Genomic DNA, 26,560 nt, shown 5'->3' on the forward strand with positions numbered 1-26,560 from the left:
TAAAGATTGCTTTCTGGCGCAAAGAACAGGATTATCACATTATCAGTTAGATGACCAAGGTTACATTTTCGAGATGATTTGTTCAGGTTTTAAAAAAATGCAATCAGCTAAAGTGATCTCTTCTCTGGACGAGGTTAACATTGCAAGGAAGTATTTCCTTTCAAGTCGATCCTGTAAGCCAGCCACAAATTAATGAAAGGAGCCGAAAACATGATGCAACCATACACTGCACTATGAGGACTGTCATTAAACAGTCTTTTGGAACTATGAGTGAAGTATAGAAGACAACACAGAAGAGCATGCCTGTCACCTTGTGGTGACACTGCATAACTGCATTTAAATGTGGCCTGCAAGTCTGAAAATACTAATTGATGATTGCTGAGTGAGGATGTCATCGTTAATTATTAAAATATCTGTTTGTGAAAAGAGATGGGTTCTGACCAGGAACGGACTGAGACAATACTTCAGGCTGGGAATTTGACACCATCCTAGGCCTCTGAGACTGTACTGAAGATGTTTGGGCTCCACAAACTCTTGCACACGCACACACAACCTCAGAAACTCACTGCACTAATCACAGCACAGACAAATTTATGTGAAAAGACACATTAAACAATTTGTTTTTAATTATAAGAGTTGACATTGTGACAATCTCCACCATCTAAAGTAGTAAATACCACAGGCTCTTCAGTTTTATAAATTGAGTTTTTGAAAGAAACCCAGATTTAGAATTGGCCTGTGTAAAAACGTTGCAATGCAGATGAAGCGAAGCTATTGGAAATTCTTTCAAAACATTAAGTTGCATAATCGGAGCCATTTTAACATTATGCATGGCCCAAGCCTTACAGTGCATGCACACACGCGTGATCATCATTCCACGTAAAATGAGACTAATAAATGCCAGAAGAAAGGTCCATAAAGGTGTTGTAAGTGTGTATATTAATGTTCAGGAATTTATCAATATTTGTGAATGGACATTGGTGGTTTCATCAGAATCTTTTTACAATATACCAGACCTTATTTGCTTGCAAAACAGAATCATCCTATTTTATAATATGTAATGTCATTTACAGACTCTGGGAACAGAAACCAGCTGGATATTACAATGGCAGGGAGGAGTCAGTGATGAGTGGCAATGAGGGTGATTTGCGCCCCCTGTACAGAAAAGACACAGAGAGCCGAAACAAACACACACACAGAACACATGACAGGACTGGGGGACGTAACAATGTTTACACCATTGTCAATGAGCTTGGTCACTTGAGCAAGGTTGGAGGTTTCAGAGGAAAGCGTATCCTTGTCAACTGCTTTAACTGCAAAGAACAGAGTGTTGCCGTTTCTCATTGTTCCATTGGTGGGAGTAAAGGAGAGCTGTTCTGAGGATCCAGATTCATTTGGTAGCAGGTTAGATGAGTTGACTAGATGAGCGTTGCTGAAGTTGGATCTGAGCACATCAGGATCCTCACTGTAGCGGATCTCGTATTCACGCGCTGAGAAGAAATCACACGTCAGCTACTTGTGACGTACAGTCACTTCTGTTTAGGCAAAGCATCCGAAATAGAAGCCATGTCGTAGGAGTACACATTTGTTCTGACCTGTTCCCTGGTCCAAGTCTTCCCCAGGTGCAGTCCAGGTGAGCAGCACTCTGTCCTTCACCAACTCTGCGTTCAGGTCTGTGATTTTGTTGGGGGGGAATTTTGTCGCAGTAGGAACACCAGGGGACAGATTCACAGTGAAGCTCTCCCCTATGGCTGTCCTGCTGAAGATGCCAACATCTGCCACTAGGTCCTCCTCACCAACAGGGGGCTTTGGTGGATTGAGCTCCAGCTTTCCTGAAGGGACAGTCATCAAACAATTAACTGAAGAAGGAAATCAGTGAGATCTATGATACATTTGATTTTGTTGGCAACATTGGACTTTAGAGGGCGCAGTCCTTCACATGAATTCACACACAAATCCATAGTGTCCAAACGTAATGTGTAGAATGGAGCCTTACCATCAACCACATATCCAGGTATGTACATGGCACCACTGTGTCTCCTGAGGGAGAATCTAGCTTTTCCATTTCCGTTCTGTACTCTTACTTTCAAGTTGTATTTCCCACCTTTCATTCGTGTAAAGTATCTGGAATAGATGCCATCATTTCTGAAAGCATCGGCACCTTAAAAAAAGATTTGTGTGATCAATTATGAAGGCAATGACAAAATGACATATTCTTTATTTTTGGGGATATGTAGCTCTTTTCTTTTTTATAACTTCTTTTGAGGGTTTTCAATTATACAGAAGTAAGGATACTTACATACAAATACAAACGCACAAACTCAAAACATAGTCCCAGATTAGTACTCTCCCCATATACCCTATATACAAATATAGCAGTGAGTCGGTGGGGTTTGAGGGATGTGTTGCATAGAATTGCAAGGCAATCAAATATGGAGGACCAGAATTCAACTACAGAGGGACATGACCAGACATGTGACCCAATGACACCGTTTTCACATCTGGGACGGATAGGGTGAATATATATACAGTGCCCTCCAAAAGTATTGGAACAGTGAGGCCAATTCCTTTATTTTTGCTGTAGACTGAAAACATTTGGGCTTGACATCAAACGATGAATGTGAAACCAGAGATCAACGTTTCAGCTTTTATTTCCAGGTATTTACATCAGGATCTGATGCACAAATTAGAAAATATCACCTTTTTGTTCGAACCCACCCATTTGTCACGTGAGCAAAAGTATTGGAACATATGACTGACAGGTGTGTTTTGTTGCCCAGGTGTGTCCTATTACATACATTATTCAATCAATAAATACCACTGAATGTCTACACTCAGGTTCAGATTGGGTAAGATAGGTTTTGTCTATGCAGACTGTATTCAGAGGTGAAAACAACATGAAAACCGGAGCGCTGTCTTTGGGTGAAAAACAAGCAATTGTGAGTCTTAGAGAAGATGGAAAATCAATCAGAGCCATTGCAGAAACATTGGCCATAGCCAGTACAACCATTTGGAATGTCCTGAAGAAGAAGAAAACTACTGGTGTACTAAGTAACAGACGTCGAACAGGTAGACCAAGGAAAACATCAGCAGTTGATGACAGAAACATTGTGAGAGCTGTAAAGAAAGACCCTAAAACAACTGTTAGTGAGATCAGCAACAACCTCCAGATGGCAGGAGTGAAGGTATCACTATCTACTGTTCGCAGAAGACTTCATGAACAAAAGTACAAGGGCTACACCAGAAGATGCAAACCACTCATTAGCAAGAAGAATAGGAAGGCCAGGCTGGAATTTGCCAAAAAGTACAGAGATGAACCTCAAAAATTCTGGGACAAAGTTTTATGGACTGATGAGACAAAGATTAACTTTTACCAAACTGATGGAAAGGCTAAAGTTTGGAGAAAGAAAGGAACTGCTCATGATCCCAAACACACAAGCTCATCTGTGAAACACGGTGGAGGTAATGTCATGGCTTGGGCTTGCATGGCTTCTTCTAGGACGGGCTCATTAATCTTCATTGAGGATGTAACACATGATGGCAGCAGCAAAATGAACTCGGAAGTCTACAGAAACATTTTGTCTGCCAATTTAAGGAAAGATGCAACCAAACTGATTGGCAGAGCCTTCATCATGCAGCAAGATAACGACCCAAAACACACTGCCAAAACAAAGGAGTTCATCAGGGGCAAGAAATGGAAGGTATTAGACTGGCCAAGTCAATCTCCAGACTTAAACCCTATAGAGCATGCATTTTACCTGCTTAAGAGGAGACTGAAGGGAGGAACCCCACAAAACAAACAACAACTGAAAGAGGCTGCAGTGAAAGCCTGGGAAAGCATCAAAAAGGAAGAATGCAAAAGTTTGGTGACGTCAATGGGTCACAGACTTGCTGCAGTTATTGAAAGCAAAGGATTTGCAACTAAATATTAAGTCTTATTCACTTAAATATGTTTTAAGTATATCTGTTCCAATACTTTTGCTCACATGACAAATGGGTGGATTCAAACAAAATGTGATATTTTCTTAGTTGTGCATCAGATCCTGATGTAAATACCTGGAAATAAAAGCTGAAACGTTGATCTCTGGTCTCACGTTCATTATTTGATGTCAAGCCCAAATGTTTTAAGTCTACAGCAAAAATAAAGGAATTCGCCTCACTGTTCCAATACTTTTGGAGGGCACTGTATATACACATATATATATTTTAGAAAGCCTGTCATTGGAGTAATGTACTCTGTGAAATACCTTGAATTATCAGTCCATGTCTATGCATTTACATTTAGTCATTTAGCAGAGACTCTTATCCAGAATGACTTACAGTAGGTATAGGGACATTCCCCCCGAGGCAAGTAAGGTGAAGTGCCTTGCCCACAGACACAACATCATCGGATGGCCGGAATCGAACCGGCAACCTTCAAATTACTAGCCCAATTCGCTCACCGCTCAGCCACCTGACTTCTACATATTAGACATATAGAAGTGTATGCTGGAGATGCATTTAGCCCAGACACCATCCAGGATTACAATTTCCAGGTCTATTTCCCAGGCTTCATATATTTAAATGTGTGTTGGATCAATATTGTGTATTATATTATCCGTCTTAGAGATTAGACACCTGTTCCATGGATTCAAATTTAATAGGTCATTTGATGAGTCTTTATTCGGCGGCATCGGGTAACTAGGCAAATGTTTAGAGGCAAAACTGCGCGCTTGGAGATATCTGAAAAAGAGTGATCTTGGGGTATTTTGATCTCTAACTTTGAGAGACAAAAAAGCGATATGTAACTCTTTTCTAACTCACCTGCTCCATTATCTAGTAAATCCAGCTCTTCTTTGTCTCCAGCATCAGACTCCATAGTAGCTCTCACATCTGCCAGTATGACAGGAAGTCCATTCTGGCTGACCGCAGCAAAAACCACCATGGGTTTGGCACCGTTACTGGACAGTTGGTTCATGTGGGTCTTCACTGTAACAGGCGGCACATCTGCACTGACCGCACGACTGGTCGCTGTTATTGACATAGTCTGTGCTTGTCCCTTGTTGGTAATGTGGTACGTCCATGTTCCTTTCTGGGATTGAATAGGAGATGAAACATAACAGACGGCACGGCACTAGTCACGTGACAAAGTGTATTATGTTGGCGATACTCTTCACCTTGCAAAAATGTTTTTTTTCACAAAAATCTGAAACAACCATAACTAACCACAACCGCAACCATAACTCATTCTTTCTGTATGTAAACAGGTCAAAGTAATTGTTGAAATTTGCATGTATGTGTCTGCAAGTACAAATATATTCCATGAAGTTTGCAAAATAATTAAAGTAAACACACACCTCTGCTGTTCCTGGAATATTCAGGGTGAGAGATTTTCCTTGAGGATCAGGTTTAAATGTATTATATTTCTGTCCAGAGGGGCTTTCTACAAGGATGGTTGGTGGTGGACTGAGTTCATAGAGGATTAGAAAAGCTGTGTTGTTGCCAACTGTCTTGTCAATTGACACAGTCCCACTGAACAAGCCGGACCCACTCACAGTAAATCCAAGGCTTTCAAGCTGTTGGGTAGAAATGGCAGATAGTGAAAACAGAGCACTAAATGAGAAGCAGATGAATGTTTACGTATCATCATGGCGACTACAGTCATCTGACCTGGATTGTCTGTTGTGTCAGATCTCCATCAGAAGTTGTTAGTGAGGCAAAGACATCCACAAGCTCATTGGAATTCAAAGTATCTCCTGCATAGAAGAATTTACTGCCTACAAATTGTAATGAAGAAAGAAGGATCAAATGATCATCAAAATTATATCCATAGTGCAATCAAAAGGATGGACATGGCTGCATGCTTATACATTCCTTTCAAAGGATGCTCTATACCTCACCTGTTTTTTCAGACATCTCCTTCATACGTGGATCTCCCTTGGGTCCTAAACTAATTGTGTGTACTGTAGCACCACTTGTGATGGCATCATTTACGCAATCTATTGGACTCGTAGACTCTCCATCAGTCAAGAAAATAATTTCTTTTCCATTTGAAAACCCATCAAGTGTTTTGAGAACCTGAAATAAAAAGTAATCGTTCACTGATGCAATCTAGTCAGATATTATATTGCATTAAATTGATCTATTCTTCTTTGGTTCAATTACCTCTAATCCTTTATTAAGCCCTAGACATATTTCTGTGCTACCTATTCTCTGCTCTCCAAATTATCAATCAAGGTCAGTGGTTTTAGGACTGAGGCAGTTGAGTGAAAGGTGACAATCCCAGCATAGGATTGGTCTTCAATAATTTGCTTCAAGAAAAGTGAGGCAGCTTGACGTTGTCTTACAATTCTCTGGCCCTAAGAAAAAAATACATTTGTGTATACATTTAAATGACTTCTGTCTCTGCACAATAAAAACATAATTACTGTAATAAAACGTCAACATACTGTACCTTCATGCTTTCTGAAACATCTAGAACGAGACAAACTACTCTTTGTTGTCTTTGCACCACTGAGAATGTGGGTTCTGGTCTGGGTGATGGAAAAGAACTAGAAGGGATATCTTCCACACTGGAAGAAAATATAACTTCCTGTACACTTCGGCCACCACACATCCTGTTCTGCATGTTTGGGGCCTTACTGTTGTGATTTTCTTTATTGCAGAACTGGACTACCTGGGTAGAGACAACAATTACAAATTAGGAGTCTTTTGCTGATTAAAATTAGAAAGGTAAATTACAATGCATTCTTGATTCAATCTATAACGGTAAGGAATGTAGTTAGAAAAATACAGACACATCAATGAACATACAAACAGCGGTATAAGAAACAGCATTCATATACTGGACAACCTGGATTTGAAATTCATCAGATAGATTGTACCCACTGAGTCAATACTCTGAAGATACATAACGGATGCTTTGGCCGTTTGAGGTTTAAGCAGCAAGAATTTACAGTCGTTCGCCTTCCCGTTGATAATGGTCGGTGTGCACGTGAATCCGGAGGTGGATCGCCACAGTCCTTGAATATCCTTAGAACATCTAGACATTCATTGTAGAAACTTGTTTATTAAGTAATCTAGGGCTTTAAAATAGAGGTAACAAATAAATACAAGGAAAATGATGTACCGTGACGATGTCAAAACATTTAAGGCAAAGTGGGCAATGTTGAGAACCACTTTTTGTCCTATTTGCTGAAATAACTTCTCATCCTGATAGCAACCACAAAATCTAAAGGTTTGACAGCAAAATTTAAATTCATTCCGATATCTGTGGGTGTCACAGGACTGTAATAAACACGACCAATCATTAAGGTCAGATCGGCACTAATGATTGGACGGCATTCGGACCAAATTGCATGGGCTACTTTGTCTTCCTGACTATCTCCAGGCAGTAGTCAGGCAGCACATTCATGTGTTTTGAAGGAGTGGCTTTGAAGGGAGGTGATGGGATCTTTTGGTTTGAATCCTTTTAAACTCTAGCAAAAATTTGCTAGGTAAACTAAATAAACTCAACTATGAACTAAATAGATCAATATTTAGATGCCTTAATCAATATTCTAATGATCGTTCCTTACTGTAGTTTGTATGTCTTTAATCATAATATTTGAATTTTCTTGACAAATTACCTTGTAGCCTCCAGTTTTCCATTGTCTGTATAGAAGGGTTTTCTCTCATCATATTCATCATAAACACCCCATTTTAGATGTGCCCATTCATGTACAAGGACCTTACCTAGAAACACCAGTTAAAGGTTATCCAGTTTTCCATCGGCTGTATAGAAGGGTTTTCTCTCATCATATTCATCATAAACACCCCATCTTAGATGTGCCCATTCATGTACAAGGACCCTACCTAGAAACACCAGTTAAAGTTTATTTATCATTCATATTATTTAAGGTACAATCACTGAAGGAAAAGCATACAGTACCTCTGGGTCCATAGAATCGAATGAATTCATCACCTTTCAGGAAATCAGATGTCAGATGGATATAGCGACCCTCAGTTCCACATTCCCCATACCGAATGGTGTAAGGTTCATTCCTATTATAATTGTTTTGCTTATCTATTATGATGTTGGCCTTTCAAAAAAAGTATAAGCACTTTGAGAATAAATCTAATACAGAGTGAACAATATAAACACAAAGCACACAGATGCTTGTTCATTATCCATTATTTATGTGATGATTAAATATTTCATTGTAATAAAAAATGACAGTTTACCTTTTCATATGTTTCAGTATTTGCTCTGGAATACTCTCCCGTCCACTTTGGGGGTACTAATATCGTCACATCCTTGAAGTACAATTTGTTGTTCATCACTTCAAATAAATACGAGGAGGCGTCAGACACCATTTCCTAAAAAAATGAATGAATGTTTGTCAGTATGTCATGCCAAAGTCAAGGGATTCAACTAAACTCCATGTTTAAGTAGGGGTTTAATATTGGCTAAAGCAACCAAAATGATTTCCCCTATGTTTGAAGAAAGATGGGAAACTGAACAGTGTATAATGGCAATACCAATGGAATTGTAGTAAGTAAGTAAGGTTAAAAAGAAACATTTTTTTTTTGCATATGAGCGGTGGGGGCAGGGTGACACCCAGCCTTACACTTAAAGTAGATCCAGACTCAAATCAATTTATTTTGTAATGTTTTATTAGAATATTCATTTCCATCTTACCTTGATTCGTTCAAGGAGCAAAGGGTCTTCAGTCACAGAGGGGTTGATAGCTATTAGAATATCTGTGTACCCATTGCCATCAAGTCGGATCCCACAGGTAAATCCTGACAGGTATAACATTACGAGCGCAACTACCACTTTGGAGGTCATGGTTCAAATACTCAGAGTGGTATGTTATCTGAGATTTCAAGTGAATGCTTCACAAAGATAGAAAGAGGTACACGTATCAGGAGAGGAGTAGTTTTCCAGTATGAAAGTGAACTAAATTAATGTAACAGTTAGACTTTTAAGAATTTGGTGAAGCCCACCCCTGGTGCAACATGTTTATATCTGTAAGGAATACCAAAGAAAAGTTACAAGTTAGAACAGGAACACGCACCTTGTTGTTTTTCATGGAAGCCGTCCTTTATGATCTCTGCATCCATGCCAGCTTTTGTTTTTCATCAGGTATAACTAATGGCCGTGCCAAATGACGTTGTGTCCTTGGGCAAGGCACTTCAACCTACTTACCTCAGGGGAAATGTCCCTGTGCTTACGGTAAGTCGCTCTGGATAAGATCATCTGCTAAATGACTGAATGTTAATGTAATCTACTTGGTTCATCATCTCATCCATCTCACAATTTGTCTAAAAAATATGTGCTTCCATCCATCTGTTCCTCTCACTTTATCTCACACTGAAAGTTACTTGCTGTTGTTCACATTGCCGTCCGCCATTCCTTGTGCGAGGTAGCCTATTCACACTCTTAATCACAATCAAATTCAAAATGTCAGAATATCTCAAAAGTACAAATTAAAGCTCTACCGAAATATAATAGGCTTATTGTTGCGCAATAGACTATTAATCAGAATCAGAAAGAGATTTATTCGCCTTGAAAATTTGCACAGACTGTCACATCCCGCCGTAATCCCTAGGTCATGTCTTGGTTTTTTTTGTGTACTCACCTCTCCTCTCGTTTCAGTGTCTCCTACCCTGCCTGTGATTGACCGCTCCAGCCCTGATTGACAGCACCTGTTTTCAATCTAGCCCCAGTGTATTTAGCCCCTGTGTTTCAATATCTCTTTGCTAGTTTGTCTTTGTACCTCATGTCAGTCTCTGCCTTGACTTCTGTATCCAGTAAAACCTTTTTGTGAATATTCTGAGTCGTGCTTTTGAGTCCACCACCTATCGCCGTTACACAGACAAGGAATTTGCTTTGGCAGGAAGGTGCATACAATAAACATATAGGAATCTTAAATTACTGTCAGCTTCCCTGTAATACATAAAACAGGACAAGTTAGAACATGACACTCCGTAGCGTGTATCCCAATATATAATGTCTAACACATTATGTATTATACACACTCTAATGTCCTGTTTCTGGACTTCAACCATAACCCTCTCAATCTTTATTTGGGTCTTTTAAATACTCAATGCTACATGATTACATGAAAAAATCTAATCGTTTGACCTTTTGTCCAACTCATTTTCATGGATGAAATAACAATGCTGGCGGTTGTCACACATTCTGTGTTTGGAACTATATTTGAAAAATAATCTCATGAACCATGGGTCCAATAGACTTAAAACTCGGTAGACATGCTGCTCATACTGATGCGATGATTCATAAACAGCATGTTTGCCGATTATATTTGGTTCTTTAATGTTACAAAGAAACCTGTTTTTTCTATGAGGGTCTTTCTCCAGTCACCCACTGGTCAACATTGCTTTCTGCGCATTTCTGACCCTAAAAACAGGATTGTCACATTATCAGTAAAATGATCAAAGTTACTTTTTTGAGTTGATTAGTTCGCAATCAGCTAAATAGCTACAGAAGATGTGTCTGGTGATTGCATAACTGTCAGAAAAGTTTAAGATGTAACCTGTTATTGGGCTGTGACTATGGGCCGTGTTTCAACCGAACTCGTAAAACAAATGCCTCTTCGCTCAATTGGATAGACCTACAAACAATCAGAGCAGCGTAATATGTTGTTTGTTGAAAACGAATTCAACCCAAGCGCTCTTTTGTGACGTGGGTGATTAAGTTACTGTTGATCATCTGTCCATAATCGTATAAAGCCCGCCCTGACCATTTCATTGGTCCGCCCAGATCCTGGTTTTATATCGTTTGTCCCCAATACCAGCCCCTCCGAGAACTTCCCGACCAAATGATTTGGTGGGCGGGGCTAAATTGGGCTGGAAGCCAGGCTAATTTCCAACAATAACAGAAACCAAAATTGACATGTAATAAAGCATGTCCACACAAACACACAACCAGCAGTGGAGGTCCTAGCATATTGTGTGCCCAGGGCGAGTTTATCACTTGACCCCCCCCCCCCCCCCCCCCCCCCCCCCCCCCCCCCCCCCCCCCCCCCCCCCCCCCCCCCCCCCCCCCCCCCCGGGCCTGCTGCCCGGTTTGCCCGTGCCTAAAACCGCCCCTGACAACCAGTCAGCTTAGTGAGTTGTTGGAAGTCATCCTTTCAAGGCAGCCACAAATTAATTAAATTAGCAGAAAACGTGATGTAACCATACTCTTGTGCACTATGAGGACTGTTATCAAACTGTCTTTTGGAGCTATGAGGACATCCGGTGTAGGGAGGCTACTGTGGAAGTAATGTCTATAAGACAACATAGGAGAGCATGCCTGTCACCTTGTGGTGACACTGAACAACTGCATTTAAATGTGGCCTGCAAGAATCAGATTATACAAAATGAGGACTGCTTAGTGAGTGTTTTATTTAATTTTTATATCTGGTTGTGAAAAGAGATGGGTTCTGACCTGGGACGAACTGAGATAATAATTCAAGCTGGGAATTTGACTCCATCCCAGGCCTCTGAGACTGTACTGAAGATGTTTGGGCTCGCACAATTCTTGCACTTGTGCACGCACCCTCAAAAACTCACTACACCAATCATAGCACAGACACATGTATGTGAATAGACACACTCTTTTATTGAAAGAGCTGAGGTTGTGACATTCTCCACCAATTCTAAAGTAATAAATGCCAGAGACTCTTCAGTTTTATAAATGGAGTGTTTGACAGAAACTTCCAGGTTATTAGACAAAGGCTTGTTCTCCGGCCGCTGCTTCCCGCTCTTTCCATCTGACTGATTGTATGTTTTGTTTCATGTGTAAGCCCATTAAACTCTTACTAAAACCAATAACAAATATCCAGTACTGTTCATAATATTTCAAGGAATCATTGGGTTAATTTTAACTTGCATGATCTATTCCCTCACGTTATTTGATATAATATATAATATAATATTGAATAATAATTCATCTTTCAGTGCATGCACATACGCGTGACTATCGTTACACCTAAGATGAGAAATGCAAGAAGAAAGGGCCAATTAAATAAGGTGACCAGATGTCCTCTTTTACCCGGACATGTCCTCTTTTAGAAACCTAAAAATGCATCCGGCAGGGATTCCAAAATTGTCCGGGATTTTGCCTTGTCGGATATTTATGTTTCTCTGGGTCTTTTACAAACTATTACCCCAGAATCAGAATGGGTTTTAATCGCCATTAAATGTTGCACAGACAAGGAATTTACTTTGGCAGGAAGGTGCAAACATTAAACATTTAGAAATCTTAAAACTTAAATATGTGGTCTAACTATACTGAAGGTACAAGTCTAACTAATACTAAGGGGATTTAGAATATGAAATATACATATAACTATATATATCAGAAAATAAACATATTGTTGTAATAGCAACAGATATTTGAAATCATTAAACGTTTCCCATTTTCAATTTCAATATATCAGAGCTTATTTGCTTGCAAAACAGAATCATCCAAATGTATATTACGTGATGTCTGATCTTTCTTTGTTTTTTGTATGCAGTGCTCAGTACTTTCAATCCTTGTTATTTATTAACAGCGGTGCAAACTCATCAGGGATGAAAAAGGTGACAAGGATCGGAACCCCCTCGTACCCTCGGGGGTCCGGGGCATGCTCCAGTGGCATGTTCAGGGAGTGGCCTAGGGTGGCACGGGCCACCCCTGAAATCTGATTGGCCACCCCAATATCTTAAAATATGATTGGCTATATGCCCAGTCAGAGGCAGGCCACCCCTTGTGGCACCCCTATCAAAAATGTCTGGACACGCCCCTGGCATACTCCTCGGGGAATATATATTTTTAAATATTTAAATATATTATATATGCATAGTCAGTGAACACTAAAATGAATTTGATGATTATAGTTCACATGACCAAAAAGCTATTTAAGTTTGTAGGTTTATTTTTAGTAACGAATAAATTTTTTATAACTTGAGATGAAAATGAACAAAACAAAGGTTTTGCAGCACGAATGCATACATCTTCAACAGTTTAACATTATGCTGACGCTCCTAGTTCACGTTGTTGAGAAGCTATTGACTTTTGAAAGTGTAATTTGTTGATTGTCCCTAAACATACACGTTGTTTAGGCAGCCGAAAGAATTGGCTAAGCGGCCGGTTGTAGCGGTGCTAACTCCTGTTAAAATAACACAATACTGGGCGTCCGAATATCTGTTGAATATCGAAATTCAAACCAACTTCATCACGGTCATTCGCCAGCCTAAAATACAATACAATCAAATCATCTATGTCCATGACTGCACCTTTAGCTTGCTCTGGGTAAACTTTATGTGCCCCACACAGGTAGACCTATAGCAGAACTGCCCGCCCGCAATTTAGCTAGGCTAGTGTTACGTCGTTATCCTCAAAATAGCATGTCGTGGCCACGAATTAGCATTTCGTGACCACCAATTTCGGATGTCATGTCTGGGGCTCTGGTAGTGACAGACCCGAAGACTCGGAATAAAAAGCGTGCGTGTCATGTTGACATTGGTTAGCCAAGCAACAAGCTTGAAAAAAATGTTAATGATAGCTTGCGTTCGCAGATTAGAATACTTGGAGGACTGAAATATATATTGCAGATCTACACGAATCACACAAACGACCTATATTGGATCAAACACACCGAATTTCGCCGAAAGGTGACGAGTTTGCACCCCTGATTAATTTGCAGAGTCCGTTTTTGATTAAGTGAAGTCATTGTCACACCTACAATCAAACCGACCGCTATGGCTACCACGGCGATGGATATGTAAATTGCTATCATTTTTACACCAGTGCCAGGACTTTCAATGTAACCAATGACCTTGGTTATTTGAGCAAGGTTGGAGGTTTCAGAAGAAAGCATATCTTTGTCAACTGCTTTAACTGCAAAGAACAGAGTGGTGCCGTTTCCCATCGTTCCATGGGTGGGAGTGAAGGAGAGCTGTTCAGAGGATCCAGATTCACTTGGTAGCAGGTTAGATGAGTTGATCAGATGAGCGTTGCTGAAGTGGGATCTGAGCACATCAGGATCCTTACTGTAGCGGATCTCGTATTCACTCGCTGAAAATAAATCACAAGTTAGGTACTTGTGACATACAGTCACTTGTTTCGGCAAAGTGTCCGAAATGGAAGCCATGTTGTGGGAGTACACATTTGTTCTCACCTGTGCCCTGGTCAAAGTCTTCCCCAGGTGCAGTCCAGGTGAGCAGCACTTTGTCCTTCACCAACTCTGCATTTAGGTCTGTGATTTTGTTGGGGGGGAATTTCAGCCTAGCAGAAACTTGAGCAAGGTTGGAGGTTTCAGAGGAAAGCATATCTTTGTCAACTGCTTTAACTGCGAAGAACAGAGTGGTGCCGTTTCCCATCGTTCCATGGTTGGGAGTGAAGGAGAGCTGTTCAGAGGATCCAGATTCACTTGGTAGCAGGTTAGATGAGTTGATCAGATGAGCGTTGCTGAAGTGGGATCTGAGCACATCAGGATCCTCACTGTAGCGGATCTCGTATTCACTCGCTGAGAAGAAATCACACGTCAGGTACTTGTGACATACAGTCACTTGTTTCAGCAAAGTGTGCGAAATGGAAGCCATGTCGAGGGAGTACACATTTGTTCTCACCTGTGCCCTGGTCAAAGTCTTCCCCAGGTGCAGTCCAGGTGAACAGCACTCTGTCCTTCACCAACTCTGCATTTAGGTCTGTGATTTTGTTGGGGGGGAATTTCAGCCTAGCAGAAACTTGAGCAAGGTTGGAGGTTTCAGAGGAAAGCATATCTTTGTCAACTGCTTTAACTGCAAAGAACAGAGTGGTGCCGTTTCCCATCGTTCCATGGTTGGGAGTGAAGGAGAGCTGTTCAGAGGATCCAGATTCACTTGGTAGCAGGTTAGATGAGTTGATCAGATGAGCGTTGCTGAAGTGGGATCTGAGCACATCAGGATCCTTACTGTAGCGGATCTCGTATTCACTCGCTGAAAATAAATCACACGTCAGGTACTTGTGACATACAGTCACTTGTTTCAGCAAAGTGTGCGAAATGGAAGCCATGTCGTGGGAGTACACATTTGTTCTCACCTGTGCCCTGGTCAAAGTCTTCCCCAGGTGCAGTCCAGGTGAGCAGCACTCTGTCCTTCACCAACTCTGCATTTAGGTCTGTGATTTTGTTGGGGGGGAATTTCAGCCTAGCAGAAACTTGAGCAAGGTTGGAGGTTTCAGAGGAAAGCATATCTTTGTCAACTGCTTTAACTGCAAAGAACAGAGTGGTGCCGTTTCCCATCGTTCCATGGTTGGGAGTGAAGGAGAGCTGTTCAGAGGATCCAGATTCACTTGGTAGCAGGTTAGATGAGTTGATCAGATGAGCGTTGCTGAAGTGGAACCTGAGCACATCAGGATCCTTACTGTAGCGGATCTCGTATTCACTCGCTGAAAATAAATCACACGTCAGGTACTTGTGACATACCGTCACTTGTTTCAGCAAAGTGTGCGAAATGGAAGCCATGTCGTGGGAGTACACATTTGTTCTCACCTGTGCCCTGGTCAAAGTCTTCCCCAGGTGCAGTCCAGGTGAACAGCACTCTGTCCTTCACCAACTCTGCATTTAGGTCTGTGATTTTGTTGGGGGGGAATTTCAGCCTAGCAGAAACTTGAGCAAGGTTGGAGGTTTCAGAGGAAAGCATATCTTTGTCAACTGCTTTAACTGCAAAGAACAGAGTGGTGCCGTTTCCCATCGTTCCATGGTTGGGAGTGAAGGAGAGCTGTTCAGAGGATCCAGATTCACTTGGTAGCAGGTTAGATGAGTTGATCAGATGAGCGTTGCTGAAGTGGGATCTGAGCACATCAGGATCCTTACTGTAGCAGATCTCGTATTCACTCGCTGAAAATAAATCACACGTCAGGTACTTGTGACATACAGTCACTTGTTTCAGCAAAGTGTGCGAAATGGAAGCCATGTCGTGGGAGTACACATTTGTTCTCACCTGTGCCCTGGTCAAAGTCTTCCCCAGGTGCAGTCCAGGTGAGCAGCACTCTGTCCTTCACCAACTCTGCATTTAGGTCTGTGATTTTGTTGGGGGGGAATTTCAGCCTAGCAGAAACTTGAGCAAGGTTGGAGGTTTCAGAGGAAAGCATATCTTTGTCAACTGCTTTAACTGCAAAGAACAGAGTGGTGCCGTTTCCCATCGTTCCGTGGTTGGGAGTGAAGGAGAGCTGTTCAGAGGATCCAGATTCACTTGGTAGCAGGTTAGATGAGTTGATCAGATGAGCGTTGCTGAAGTGGGATCTGAGCACATCAGGATCCTCACTGTAGCGGATCTCGTATTCACTTGCTGAGAAGAAATCACACGTCAGGTACTTGTGACATACAGTCACTTGTTTCAGCAAAGTGTGCGAAATGGAAGCCATGTCGAGGGAGTACACATTTGTTCTCACCTGTGCCCTGGTCAAAGTCTTCCCCAGGTGCAGTCCAGGTGAACAGCACTCTGTCCTTCACCAACTCTGCATTTAGGTCTGTGATTTTGTTGGGGGGGAATTTCAGCCTAGCAGAAACTTGAGCAAGGTTGGAGGTTTCAGAGGAAAGCATATCTTTGTCAACTGCTTTAACTGCAAAGAACAGAGTGGTGCCGTTTCCCATCGTTCCATGGTTGGGAGTGAAGGAGAGCTGTTCAGAGGATCCAGATTCACTTGGTAGCAGGTTAGATGAGTTGATCAGATGAGGGTTGCTGAAGTGGGATCTGAGCACATCAGGATCCTTACTGTAGCGGATCTCGTATTCACTCGCTGAAAATAAATCACACGTCAGGTACTTGTGACATACAGTCACTTGTTTCAGCAAAGTGTGCGAAATGGAAGCCATGTCGTGGGAGTACACATTTGTTCTCACCTGTGCCCTGGTCAAAGTCTTCCCCAGGTGCAGTCCAGGTGAGCAGCACTCTGTCCTTCACCAACTCTGCATTTAGGTCTGTGATTTTGTTGGGGGGGAATTTCAGCCTAGCAGAAACTTGAGCAAGGTTGGAGGTTTCAGAGGAAAGCATATCTTTGTCAACTGCTTTAACTGCAAAGAACAGAGTGGTGCCGTTTCCCATCGTTCCATGGTTGGGAGTGAAGGAGAGCTGTTCAGAGGATCCAGATTCACTTGGTTGCAGGTTAGATGAGTTGATCAGATGAGCGTTGCTGAAGTGGGATCTGAGCACATCAGGATCCTCACTGTAGCGGATCTCGTATTCACTCGCTGAGAAGAAATCACACGTCAGGTACTAATGACGTGAGGTCACTTCTGTTTCGGCAAAATTTCCAAAACGGAAGCTATGTCGAGGGAGTACACATTTGTTCTCACCTGTGCCCTGGTCTAAGTCTTCCCCAGGTGCAGTCCAGGTGAGCAGCACTCTGTCCTTCACCAACTCTGCGTTCAGGTCTGTGATGGTGTTGGGGGGGAATTTTGTCGCAGGAACACCTGGTGTCAGATTCACTGTGAAGCTCTCACCTACGGCTGTCCTGCTGAAGATGCCAACATCTGCCTCAAGGTCCTCCTCACCAACAGAGGGCTTTGGTGGATTGAGCTCTAGCTTTCCTGAAGGGACAGTCATAAAACAGTTAACTGAAGAAGGAAATCAGTGAGGCCTAGGTTACATTTGATGTAGTTGGCAACATAGGACTTTAGATTTTAAGAGGATGCAGTCCTTCACATGAATTCACACATAAATCCATTGTGTCCAAATGTAATGTGTAGAATGGAGCCATACCATCAACCACATATCCAGGTATGTACATGGCACCACTGTGTTTCTTGAGGGAGAATCTAGCTTTTCCATATCCGTTTTCTGCTCTCACTTTCAAGTTGTATTTCCCACCTTTCATTCGTGTAAAATATCTGGAATAGATGCCATCATTTCTGAAAGCATCGGCACCTTAAAAAAATGATTTGTGTAATAAGTGTATTATCAATAATGAAGGCAATGACAACATGCCATAATCTTTATTCAAGGTTAAAAATGTTGATATGTAGCTCTTTTATAACTCACCTGCTCCATTATCTAGTAAATCCATCTCTTTTTTGTCTCCAGTATCAGACTCCAGAGTAGCTCTCACGTTTGCCAGTATGACAGGAAGTCCATTCTGGCTGACCGCAGCAAAAACCACCATGGCTTTGGCACCGTTACTGGACTGTTGGTTCATGTGAGTCTTCACTGTAACAGGCGGCACGTCCGCACTGACGGCACGACTGGTCACTGTTATTGACATAGTCTGTGGTTGTCCGTTGCTGGTAATGGTGTACGTCCATGTTCCTTGCTGTGGTTGAATAGTACATGAAATGTAACAGACGGCACGGCACTAGTTACGTGACAAAGCGTAGTCTTCACCTTGAATTTTTTTTTCCACAAAATCTGAAACGGCCATAACTAACCACAACCGCAACCATAACATTCTTGCTGTACGAACTAGTGCTGTCAGTTAAACGCGTTATTAATGGCGTTAACGCAAACCCAAATTAACGGCGTACATTTTTTTATCGCGCGATTAACGCTCTTTTTGACCTAGCAAACTTTGTAGTTTTTGTCACATTCTGTTGCAACAACCACTGACGTTAGAAAAACTACAATACCACACCACTTTGACAAGGCCAAAGTGCTCAGTGTGTTCTGTCGTTGTGAACTGAGCTATCATCGCAGCACGCAGTGGAGTCTAAAATACGATTTTGATGGCCAAGCACACAGCTGATGCGAATTCTCCGCCCGCTCGTCAAAGCCAGGCGATTGCAATGTTGTTTTCAATCATGCATGATTTCATCAATGCACGAAGCAATCCAAACCACTTTTCCATGTTGATAAGAGAATTACAATTTGAAATAAAGGATGGATGAAAGAAATCAAGGGACATTTAGAATAGATACAGATGTGCAATTAATTGCGATTAATCGCGAGTTAACTATGACATTAATGCGATTAATCGCAATTAAATATTTTAATCATTTGACAGCTCTAGTATGAACACATGTCGAAGTAATTGTTGAAATGTGCATGTACGTGTCTGTAAGTACAAATATATTCCATTAACATTTCAAAAGGATTTTGAATTTAAGTAAACACACACCTCTGCTGTTCCTGGAATATTCAGGGTGAGAGATTTTCCTTGAGGATCAGGTTTAAAGGTATTATATATCTGTCCAGAGGGGCTTTCTACAACCAAGGATGGTTAGTGGTGGACTGTGTTCATAGAGGATCAGAAAAGCTGTGTTGTTTCCAATTGTCTTGTCAATGGACACAGTCCCACTGAACAAGCCAGACCCACTCACAGTAAATCCAAGGCTTTCAAGCTGTTGGGTAGAAATGGCAGATAGTGAAAACAGAGTATTAAATGAGAAGCAGATGAATGTTTACGTACCATCATGGCGACTACAGTCATCTGACCTGGATTGTCTGTTGTGTCGGATCTCCATCAGAAGTGGTTAGTGAGGCAAAGACATCCACAAGCTCATTGGAATTCAAAGTATCTCCTGCATAGAAGAATTTACCGCCTACCAATTGTAATGAAGAAAGAAGGAATGATAATCAAAATGATTAAGAATTTCTCCATTGTGCAATCAAAGTCTGGGCTTCCCTGCTTAGGTCGCTGCCCCCGCGACCCGATCCCCGGACAAGCGGCAGATGACGGACGGAATCAAAAGGATGGACATGCTCTATACCTTACCTGTTTTTTCAGACATCTCTTCCATAAGTGGATCTCCACCAGGTCCAAAACTAATTGTGTGTACTGTAGCACCACTTGCGATGGCATTGTTTACGCAATTTATTGGATTATTAGACTCTCCATCAGTTAAGAAACTTATTTCTTTTCCATTTGAGAACCCACCATTCATTCTGAGAACCTGAAATATTAAGTACATGTTCACTGATGCAATCTAGTCAGATTTCATTGCATTAAATGTATCATTTCTGATTTGGTTTAATTACCTCTAGTCCTTTATAAAGACCTTGACATATTTCTGTGCCACCAGTGGGGATGGTGGGCAGTGAATCAGCCAGATTTTCTCTGTTCTCTAAATTATCAATCAAGGTCAATGGTTTTAGGACTGAGGCAGTTGAGTGAAAGGTGACAATCCCAACATAGGATTGGTCTTCAATAATTTGCTTCAAGAAAAGTGAGGCTGCTTGACGTTGTCTTACAATTCTCTGACCCTAAGAAAACAAATACAAATATTTGTCAGACACTTTGTCCAAGCACAACAGCGGCACATATACAGTCTTTGAATAAATGTAAAAAACTTTTGTAACTACACAATAAAAACATAATTACTGAAACAAAATGTCAACATACTGTACCGTCATGCTTCCTGAAATATCTAGAACAAGACAAACTACTCTTTGTTGTCTTTGCACCACTGAGAATGTGGGTTTTGGACTGGGTGATGGTAAAGAACTAGAAGGGATATTTTGTGAGTCCACGCTGGAAGAAAATATAACTTCCTGTACACTTCGGCCACCACACATCCTGTTCTGCATGTTTGGAGCCTTAGTGTTGTGATTTTTGTTATTGCAGAACTCGACTACCTGGGTAGAGACAGTAAGTCAGAAAGTACAAATTAGGAGTCTATTGCTAATTTAAATTAGAAAAATAATTTACAATGCATTCTTGATTCACTCAGTAGTAAGAAACACAGTGAGAAAAATACAGACACATCAATGAACATACAAACAGCGGTATCAGAAACAGCATTCATATTCTGTACAACGTGGAATTGTAATTCATCAGATAGATTGTACCCACTGAGTCAATACTCTGAAGATACATAATGGATGTTTTGGCCGTTTGAGATTTAAGTGGGAAGAAGTAACAGTTGGACGGCTTCCCGTTGATATTGGTTGGTGTGCACATGGCTCCACTGGAGATGGATCGCCACTCTCCAGTCATATTCTTAGTACATCTAGAAATTGATTGTGTAAAACTGTTTATTCAGTAGTCTGGGGCTTTAAATAGAGGTAAAAATGATGTACCTTGACCATGTCCAAATATTAAAGGTAGGGTAGGCATTGTTGAGAAGCACTTTTTGTCCTATTTGCTGAAATAAACTTCACATCCTGATAGCAACAAAAAGATCTAAAGGTTTGACAGCAAAATGAAATCAATCCTGATATCTGTGGGTGTCACAGGACTGTAAAAAACACAACCAATCATTAAGGTCAGACCGGCACTAATGATTGGACAGCATTCGGACAGAATTGGACGAGCTACTTTGTCTGTCTAACTGCCTCCAGGCAGTAGTCAGGCAGCACACATTCAAGTATTTGAAGTAGTGGCTTTGAAGGGAGGTGGTGGGATATTTTGGTTTGGATTGTTTCAAACTAGCTAAAATTTGCTCGGTAAACTAAATAAACTAAACTGTAAACTAAATATATGTAATCAATATACAAATCAATCTTTACTGTAGTTTGTATGTCTTCTATTCATAATATTGCAATATTGCAAATATAAGTTACCTTGTAGCCTCCAGTTTTCCATCGGCTGTATAGAAGGGTTTTCTCTCATCATATTCATCATAAACACCCCATCTTAGATGTGCCCATTCATGTACAAGGACCCTACCTAGAAACACCAGTTAAAGTTTATTTATCATTCATAATGTTTAAGATACAATCACTGAAGGAAATGCGTACAGTACCTCTGGGTCCATAGAATTTAATGAGTTGATCAAGTTTCAGGAAATCAGGAGTCAGACTGATATAGCGACCCTCAGTTCCACATTCTCCATAGTGAATAGTGTAAGGATCATTCCCATTGAATTTGTTTGGCTCATCTATTATAATGTTGGCCTTAAAAAAAAAGTACAAACACTTTGAGAATTCATAATACAGAGAGAAAATATAAACACAAAGCACACAGGTGCTTGTTCATTATCCATTATTTATGTGATGATTTAATATTTCACAGTGTAATAAAAACTGTCATTTTACCTTTTCATATGTTTCAGTATTTGCTCTGGAATATTTTCCTGTCCACTTTGGGGGTACTAATATCGTCACATCCTTGAAGTACAATTTGTTGTTCATCACTTGAAATAAATACGAGGAGGCATCAGACACTGTTTCCTAAAAAAATGAATTAATAGTTATATCAGGGCGAGTGACTTAAGAGTGGTCCACAGTATATCATGCCAAAGTCAAGGGATTCAACTTAACTCCACGGTTATGTAGGGGTTTAATTTTGGCCAAACAACCAAAACGAATTCCCCTATGTTTGAAGGAAGATGGCAAACTGAACAATGTATTACCATTAACCAAATAATGCATATACCAAAGAAATTGCAGTTATTTTATTCTATGGGTTAAATCAGAGCAAGGATGGTCAAAGTAAGGTTCAAATGATTGTTTATTTAATAACATTGCAATTGAATGAAATCAAGAGAGGCAAACATGCTACAAAGTAAAGATTTTAAATCTTACATACTCTACCTTGATTATGGTATATCAGAGAGAGAAAGAAAGACAGAATAAGAGGTGAGCAAAGGAAAATAAATAGGACAAGCCAAAGCTGACGAGAAGCCCACCGGAGATGAAGAATCCATAGAGCAATGCTTCCCTTCCCTGAACAACCAATCAGACCACATCTTAACTTATCAACATATGCCTAGCAATGCAACACATTGAGGTGTGAGACCCATCAAGCAGAGACTCCGTCCAGCTGGGTGACATGAGCCTTACACTTAAAATAGATCCAAGCTGAAATAAATGTATTTTGTAATGTTTATATTGTAGAATATTTATGTCCATTTTACCTTAATTCGTTCAAGGAGCAAAGGGTCTTCAGTCACAGCAGGGTTGATAGCGATCAGAATGTCTGTGTACCCATTTTCATCAAGTCGGATCCCACAGGTAAAACCTGACAGGTATAACATTACGAGCACGACTACCACTTTGGATGCCATGGTTCAAATCCTCAAAGCGGTATGTTATCTGAGATTTCTAGTGAATGATCTACAAAGATAGAAAGAGGTACGCGTATCAGAAGAGTGCGTAGGACACCAAGTGCTGAGGGGGCACTAAAAATATCCTCATGAAAAATCATAATTCATAATAATTATAATGCAGATATTATTTCAGTATAGAAATATTAGGCACTTTTTAGGCACGTATATTACAAAACAGGCAGAATAAGAGATATATTTAATTGCTCTAGTAAAGATGGCTCTAGCGCTGCAAGATAGCTCTGCGTATTTTTTGTCAACTGTGCTTCTCTCAGGGCAGGAGTCAAAGCCCGTCTACGGAGAGCCTGTCGACTCCCTATTAAGCCCCATAGTACCACATTTGGTTGCTGTTCCACCAGCAGTAAAGGAGCAGGAAACAAACCTATTGCACACTCCTGCCCTGAGAGTAGGGCATAGTTGACAAAAATTGCACAGCGCTATCTTGCAGCGTCATTTTCCTTTTGCCCTCCAAAATTCCAAAATCCAACCTATTTCAAATGTAGGCCTATAGTTTTTCAAATTTCAAATTCAAATTTCAAAAGTCGGTATCTTTTCAACAACATGAACTAGAATCAAAATAATGTTATACTGTTGAAGATATACGCATTCATGCTGCACAGCCTTGATTTTGTTCATTTATATCTCAGGTTATTAAAAATACATTTTTCATTCAAAATACATCTTCAAACTTCAATAGCTTTTTGGTCATGTGACCTATAATCCTCAAATTCATTTCAGAGTGTTCACTGATGCATATATGTTGCACAGCTTTTAGTTTTTTCATTTTCACCTCGCATTATTTTCAGTGAATTTTTGAAAATGTATAACTTAAATAGCTTTTTTGTCATGTGACCTATAATCCTCAAATTACTTTGAGTGTTCACTGACTATGCTTACATGTTGCACAGGCTTTAGTTTGTTCATTTTTATCTCGCATTATTTTAGATTAATTTTTGAATCTTTCAAACGTCAATGGTTTTGGACATGTGACCTGTACATTTCAAAGCCCTGTTTGATTTTCAAGTACATTTACACATGTCCATTTAGAGGTTGAGACTTTCTCTTATCTAATCACAATTTGTGGTAGTGACAGATACGTCAGGTGTAAAACCAAAAAGCCAACTTTAAAGTCAAATAGGCCTGGACTATCTGTCATGGGCTGAGGCACCTTTTGGGCCAGTATAAAAATAAAACTTAATAAACAGAATAATAAATTGCCCATCGCCCGGCCATTGAACCAGGGACAACATTGGTTCAGGCAGGAGGACTCAGTATAGTATTTACTTGATTTCTTTATTTCACACGGTACAATACATGATTGTAATACTTGAATTTGGCATAATGGTTCTGCTCGCAGAGACTCCCTGCCGCACCCAACAGAGACACCGTTTCGACATCCGAGCAGAGAGCAGCGACGCATTCCCCCTACGAAAGGAACACAGAACCAAGGGTGAAGGCCGGGGAGGCGGAGGCAGCCGATTAAACAGAACATCCTGTGTCGCACTAAGCAGAGCGTAGTGCAGCGATATCCTGATTAAATAGTCGCCCTGCTAACATAGGTGTGCCCCCACTAGGTGATATGACGAGTTGCTAATGACACGTTATGTCTCGCGTCTCCTGCATGAACCAGCTCCGCTCGATTCTTTCTATATGCTGGGATAACCCAATCACTTCTTAAATTTTATTAGATTATTTGAAATGATACTTTGACTTTCAGTAAAGCCTTTTCTTTGACAAGTACTCGTACTTCTACTTGAGTATGGAGGTTGTGTGGGCTTACTCCCCTGCCACCTCTCATCACCAGGTCAGTCAAGAGTGAGTGATGAATACACTGGTCCACATGCACCAGCACAATTCAATAAATAGGAACAGATCTAGCCGAATTGCACTGTAGGGGGCAAGAACGAGTCTTCGAACCTGTGTGTATGCCTTGTGTATGGAATTACCACATCAAACGTGGCGTGCTAACATGGATGCAGCTATGAAGCCGCAGGGTTTGCTTCAGGGAAAGCACAGCTCTATCAGCCAAGCTAACTAATCTCCTCGCTCACCTGGCTTGAGAAACCCGTTCTCAAAGACTTACTTTTAGTCATCATTTGGGTAGCACACATATTCTTAATGCCTTTGGTGGAATTCAAATGAGCCATTTTAATCTAGATTAATCTAGATTAACGCCAAGACTACAGTGAGATAAAAAAAAAGATCTATACCCACCACTAGGACCACTAGAAATGATGTACCTCGTGTTTTTATTATATGTTTGTATGTTGTTTTGTAATCTATGGACCTAGTAAGTGTTCGAAATAAAGTTTATATATATATATATATATAAATTAATTCCTATGTTTTTTAAGAGTTTAAATGTTTCTATCACATGGGCGTCGTTGGGTGCCAACCGCGCCACATCATATCTCCGTGTTGCGTTTGGTGGCAGTACCGGTCCTAACACATCTGGCGCCCTAGGCCCCACCCCCGGGAGCGCAAATCGTAGTGCCCCCCCCCCCCCCCCCCCCCCCCCCCCCCGCCGGGGCCGCCCCCCCAACACGGAGATATGATGTGGCGCGGTTGGCACCCTATGCTGGTTGTGCGGGAGGGTTTATCGATGGATGCACTTGGGAAAATGCCGCCTCCCTCTTCATGCCGCCCTAGGCGGCTGCCTATGTCGCCTGTAGGAAGGACCGGCCCTGGGTGGTGGAATGCAACGTTAATGGTGTTTTGAACTGATCTGCGAATGACTGAAACAATATTTGGTCTATGGTCATTGAAGCAGGAAATCTTTGTGCATATGTGCACGAAGATAATGGTGTTTTTGAAGCCCTTTGCATTAGTGGTCTAGACTGGATGCAGGCATGGGTGTCAGCAGCATTTTTGAGAGTGGGGGACACACATTTTGACGGGGGGTCTGGAGGTTTTTACCCCAGAATTTTTTTTAAGATGTAGATGCAATTTCCCGCATTCTGGTGCATTTACCACAACTATTTACCATGGTTGTTATACATACTGAGGGGCTGGACATTAAAATATTTTGGAAACTAAACTTCCCAATAAGCAATGGGACATCTTCAACTACCTGTCACCTTTCAGCACTCACCTTAACAACAGAGCTGTCTCCACTGCCCCTGCATGCTGCCCCTGCCTCTGACTCACTCTCAATCTCAACCACCTATATCAGGAGGCATGGAGATGCATTGAGCAATCTTTCAAATTGATAATTGAAATAAGCTTAATGTAGATTGTTCATATGAAAATTTCTGAGATGTAAATCATGTTATCATTATATCAAATTCAAAATTGGTATAGGTTTGGTAGCATAATAATTATGTAGGATACATAAAAAAATGTGCATCTCCCTAAAGCATGACTGGACAGTTCAGAAATGGTCAAATGTGTGTTCAAACCTGTAGTCTTTTCCACAGATCACATGTAAGCTTTCAGAAAATACATGGTTTAGGTGGTTGAATCAGTTTCCCTAAATGGCACAGTCCAAAAAGTTATTAGCCCATTTACCAATACCAAATTTATTTTGTATAGGCAGCATACTAATATGGAGAGAAGGACGTGTCTCTTGTCTCATTAGATAACATCCTGAGGGTATAAGCTTTCTGAGGATACATGTTTTTAATGGTTGAATCGGTTTTGCCTTCATG

At 41.0% G+C, this 26,560-nt stretch overlaps 1 protein-coding gene and 1 pseudogene across 1 annotated transcript; both read right to left on the bottom strand.

Moving 5' to 3' along the window:
- Positions 1–660: 660 nt before the first annotated feature.
- Positions 661–9,827, bottom strand: LOC124487266 (annotated as a pseudogene).
- Positions 9,828–13,415: 3,588 nt separating this feature from the next.
- Positions 13,416–22,882, bottom strand: LOC124487614 (calcium-activated chloride channel regulator 4-like). Its single transcript, XM_047050041.1, has 11 exons — positions 22,725–22,882; positions 21,904–22,038; positions 21,612–21,762; positions 21,430–21,535; positions 20,716–20,834; positions 19,046–19,131; positions 17,977–18,244; positions 17,698–17,862; positions 17,292–17,525; positions 14,133–14,480; positions 13,416–14,029 (listed from the first exon to the last, which is right to left on the bottom strand). The coding sequence occupies exons 1-11, from the start codon at positions 22,872–22,874 to the stop codon at positions 13,578–13,580; spliced, it is 2,214 nt and encodes a 737-aa protein (XP_046905997.1). The 5' UTR covers positions 22,875–22,882; the 3' UTR covers positions 13,416–13,577.
- Positions 22,883–26,560: the final 3,678 nt, after the last annotated feature.

Source organism: Hypomesus transpacificus, chromosome 26, assembly GCF_021917145.1.
Source record: "Hypomesus transpacificus isolate Combined female chromosome 26, fHypTra1, whole genome shotgun sequence".
Lineage (NCBI taxonomy): Eukaryota > Metazoa > Chordata > Actinopteri > Osmeriformes > Osmeridae > Hypomesus > Hypomesus transpacificus.